Below are 4795 nucleotides of genomic sequence, written 5' to 3'. Positions count from 1 at the left end.
CAATTTAAAATTTAAATTCGTCTACCACCTCTTATCTTTTCATAACATTTTTATCTTTTAAAGAATAGTAAATTGGGGGCCCAATGGTAACACAAATAAGAAGAGATGAAAGCAAAGAATAGGAATGGCTTAAAAGAATAGAGAATTACTCCAATAGAATTGGAATCTGTTTTCTTATATATATATACAGAGAGAGAGAGAGAGAGAGAGAGAGAGAGAGAGAGAGGAAAACTGAGGTGTTTTGGTGTGCATGGGTGCCTCTAGCGTTGTTATATATATACATGCTCTGTCTAATTAAGCTCAGAGCCATAGTTTTGATCATCATCACTGCTTTGATGATGGGTCCCCAGTTTTGGAGTTGAAGTTGGCACCATCCCTTGTGATTGTGAAGCCGAGACTCAAAAAAAAAAATGTAATCGCTAACAGCCATTTGCGCAAAAGAGAAAGGTTGTGTCCTATTGTTTTTCTATTATTTAGTTGGATTTTCCACTACCTTATTCTCTTTTTATTAGTTTAATTATTTTTTTTGCTTGAATTTTTTTCATTTTTAATTGTTATAAATTGTTTTTAAATACAAAAATAAAAATAAAAAAAATACTCTTCACTCTCTTCTCTCCTCCCATTTTTAGGTCTTCTTGATATCTCGAGTTCTGCAACAAAACAATGGCGGTTGAGTTCTCCTCCGACATCATCTTCGAAATTTTAACCAGGGTTTTCCCGCAAACGCTGGGGAGATGCAGGATGGTCTGCAAGCAATGGAACGCCCTAACATACGAATCAAGTTTCATGCACGACCAACGCCAGAGGACGAAGGCGGTGTCGGGCTACTTCATACAGGAACTCAGCAACAGCCTGTTCTCGTCGGTGTTTGTGTCCGTCGACGGGCTGCAGAAGTTTTCCGGCGGTTGCTCCGCCCCATCGCTCAATTTCTTGCCGGCCAAGCACGTGCAGATTGTTGCGTCGTCGAACCAAGGGCTGCTTTGCTGCGTAAACCAGCAGTCGTCGGTGCACATAATACCCAAATACTACATCTGCAAGCCCTGCACCAGGCAATGGCGGGCCATCCCGAACCCGAAAACCCGATACTTCACGGATCAAATCGCCATGATAGTACTGCGATCCCATCCTCTCCACTTCAAGATTGTTCGTCTCTCCCAACCAAAGATTATGTACACTCTCATAACTTATTTCTACATTTGTTCTTACAACTTCACGCTTCTATATTCAATTTTGTTAATATTTTCTTAGGTCTAAATTCTACTATAATCTCCGATGTGAGGTATTTGATTCGGAAAACTGGGCCTGGAAGCAATTAGACGACGTCAATTTACCTTATTCGGTCTTTCTGCAAAATGAACCTGCGGTGGTGGTTGGCGGGATGATCCACTGGCTGACCACTCACGATCATCTCCTCACTTTCCGCCATGACTCTGAGAGTTGGTCGATGGTCCCGGTGCCGCATCCTTTGTACCAGAGTGGCAGAGAGTATATGTATATCGTGGAGTACAAAGGGCGGTTGGCAATGGTAAGCGATGGAGGAAACACGCGCATGGAGCTGTGGGAGGCGGAGGATTACCAGAAGGGAGTGTGGGTGAAGAAGCATTCTCTTAGCATGGAGTCTGTGATGGAGATGGATCCCTGTCCAAGACCTAAGGCTTTCTATAATTCTGATGTCGTCCTCATGATAGGTTATTTTAGGTTATTATTTTACAAATTTCAAGATCAAAATTTTAACTCCAGTGTGATTAGCGTGAATGTTGGAATGCTTCCTCGCCATATTTTTAGCTTCGGCTCTGATTGGGAGTTTACTAATTTCAACACCAAGTCTATCTGTTAATTATGCGCAAAGTTGATAATATTAAATTTGTTTTCAAGTTGTACATTTTTCCCCTTTTTAATGTAAATACTTCTTTGCTATTTTATGTTCTGGTTTAAAAAAAAAAAAAAAGTGTAAAATTAATTCTAAGGCGTTCAATTTTTACTCAATTTTTCAGGTTTCAAAATTTCAGGAGTTTCATTTCATTCAGTGAAAATTTCGGTGTCCGTGTCGATTGCGGTTTCGATTTTAAAAAGAAAATGATGGAGATTTAAGGATAGAGTATGAAATTTTTGTGAAACAATATTATAAACTATATCAACAGATGGGAAATAATGTAAGGTTCTAAATTAAAATATCATAAAAAAATACACCAAGGTATAACTGTAAAAATAATATATTCTATTCGTATAAATGAAAATTTTAATTGGATTAGATATTATTAATTACTATATAAATTATATATTAATAGTCAAATAAAATGTTGTGTACATAGCTGATATCTAAATTTAATTTTTCATATAATTTTAAAAGTTCAAAACCTATTTTTATCCTTCTTATAGTAATCTTTACTCTTTAGTTTAAATTTTAAACAAGAAGATAACTTAGAAATTTCAATTTTAGTTTTAAATCTCAAATTTGAGTTTGAAAAATATTTTATTTTATTGTTAAAATTTTGCAAAATTGGAATTGACCGAAACAAAAAATATTTTATTTTATTTCAATTTTGAGGGTGGTGAAATGTGAGTTTTTTTTTTACAATTTCAAGAAAATTTAAGAGAATAAATGATGCTTTTAGGCCATCAACCAAATTTAGGAAAAATATAAACAATTTGTCAAAGAATTGCAAAAATATCAACTTAGTTATCAATTTGTCAAAGAATTAAAAAGTTAATGAATAAAGGGTTTGTTTAGTCATGAAAAGTAAATTTAATTTTTAAATTTCAATATTTTTTAATAATTATAAAAATACACCTTATTTTAAATTTTTGAAAACTTATATAAGAAATTAAAAAATTTTAAAAATGAAAAATCTTTTTTGAGTTGCCTATACAAATTTAGAAAATAAAAAAGGTGTTCTTTTTGTTTTTATTTGAAAATTGAAAATGAAAAAATACACTTTTTTTTTTTTTGGTGTGAAAAATGTCATTTTTTTTACCGTTTTCTATTTTTTTATGCAAATGTTGCAAAATTTAAAAAATAATATATATTTTTTTGGAAGTCTTCAAAAAACTAAAAATTGAAAACAAAAAATATTTTTCACCATTAAAAAACTCTAAAAATTTTATGTAATACCTGTTTTCTTTTTTCTTTTTTTTAACGTCACTATAGGAAAGGTGTTGTCGAGGGACAATTATTTAGTGACAATCATAATTTTGCCGCTAAAAGTAGCCTTAGTGACAAAATATGAAGTTGTCGCTAAAAACATTTGGTTGAAAGCTTTTTGCAACGACTTCTTGAAATTCACCGCTAAAAGTGGAGCGAGAAAGAGAAATTTTTCATGTGTTTGTGGGAAATTTTTGGCAACAAAAATTATATCTTTTGGCTACAAACATACTTCGCTACTAAAACTAGGGGTGAGCAAGCAGTCGGTATAGTCAAATTCGGTTAATTAACCAAATTAACCGAAATTTTTGGTTAATGAGAACTGTTAACCGAACCGACCGAATAGAAGGGCCTAACTGAACCTATAAGAACCCGAACCGTGATATAGGGAACTAATTAATTAAGAAAGGGGTAAATTGGTAACTAAGCAAACTTTGTCAATGAAGCCAGAGTTCGTTGACGAAGTCTTTGTAGTTCTCGGCGATGAAGTGCAGAGTCTCGTCGATGAGGAGTGTCCGGGTCAAAGGGTTATAAATAGATATTTTCATTACTTCTTAATTAAGAAAACTCAAATTCTCTCTCTATCTCTCTAGAAACTCAACCTACTCTCTATCTCTCTAGATTTCTTCGCTGTATGTAGCGGGAATCGTAGATCTGACGTTACCATAAGGATCAGGGAAGGATTCTTTACAAGTTCTACAGATTGGATCTTTGTTTTGGGCACTTTCAAGTTTTGGCTCGGAATTGAGGTAAGGCTCGGTTTTCAATTTTGATTCGATGGTTGTGTAGGGAATAGGATTGTGAGTATCTTCTGTACTGTGCTTTGTAGGTTTCGGAACTCGGTTCGTGGTTTAGGGGCCTTGGAGTTCAAGATTTTTCATTTGGGAAAAGGTATGGGGATTCAGTTTATGAAGGTTATTTTTGAAATTGGACTCAGTAAAACTGTGGTTCATAGTCCTGTGTGAGTTTTGGTTACTCATTTGAGGAAATCTAACAGGTAAAACTGTGGGTTTTTTCATGTAATAGTTTTTGGGAAAGAAAGGGTTACTGGGCTACAATCCCAAGTTTTGTTAAAAAACCTTTAGTATACTGTGTTATGTATTGTATTAGAGATGGTCGTACCTTGACTTTATTAAACTTCATACATTTGGAAAATGATGATTTATAGATTACCAAATGGGTGTGGTTTGTTTTGTTATATGAGCATGCATGATTGTGTTTTGATGAAATGCAATAGGAACTGGGTTCCAAGTTGTCCAGGTACTAAAAGAGTGTCCGACTCTATATCCGAGGGTGTGTTTTTATCGCCTATCATGTTTGGTAAGAGTGTCTGATATCTGAGGGGCTGAGCCTTACTAGTTGATCACCAAAGGGTATGGATCCACCAGTTTGTACCGGTACGATGCCATGGGAGCCTGGGGTTCGCCATGTGTCGGGGACGCTGTGTATCGCGAGCCAGCTATGGGCCGATGCCGGGTATCTCTAGCCGGCTTTGGGCCGAAGGGTGTGATGACACCGAGTTACTTGATCATATGTGTGTGCATGTGTGGGCACTGTTTTGAAACTATTCGTGAAAGTACTAGAAATTGCATTTAACTATGTATGTTTTGGTGTCATGATAACACTCAAATTCCACACACCGATATAACATGT

At 35.2% G+C, this 4795-nt stretch overlaps 1 protein-coding gene across 1 annotated transcript; it reads left to right on the top strand.

Annotated features, from left to right (window-relative positions):
• The first annotated feature begins 213 nt into the window (after positions 1-213).
• On the top strand, positions 214-1879 carry LOC131157323 (F-box protein At5g49610-like). Its single transcript, XM_058111383.1, has 3 exons — positions 214-447; positions 630-1169; positions 1249-1879. Exons 2-3 carry the CDS (start codon positions 664-666, stop codon positions 1835-1837), a joined length of 1095 nt encoding a protein of 364 aa, XP_057967366.1. The 5' UTR covers positions 214-447; positions 630-663; the 3' UTR covers positions 1838-1879.
• The last annotated feature ends 2916 nt before the right edge of the window (positions 1880-4795 follow it).

The sequence above is a fragment of the Malania oleifera genome, chromosome 6 (assembly GCF_029873635.1).
Source record: "Malania oleifera isolate guangnan ecotype guangnan chromosome 6, ASM2987363v1, whole genome shotgun sequence".
NCBI lineage: Eukaryota > Viridiplantae > Streptophyta > Magnoliopsida > Santalales > Ximeniaceae > Malania > Malania oleifera.
This window is presented reverse-complemented; position numbering and strand designations above follow the sequence as displayed.

What these genes read in the sequence shown, in the direction of transcription:
- LOC131157323 (XM_058111383.1), top strand. Translation starts at nt 664, where the DNA reads ATGGCGGTTGAGTTCTCCTCCGACATCATCTTCGAAATTTTAACCAGG. An exon ending in CTCTCCCAACCAAAGATTAT is followed by an intron (nt 1,170 to 1,248) that starts GTACACTCTCAT and finishes ATATTTTCTTAG; the next exon opens with GTCTAAATTCTACTATAATC.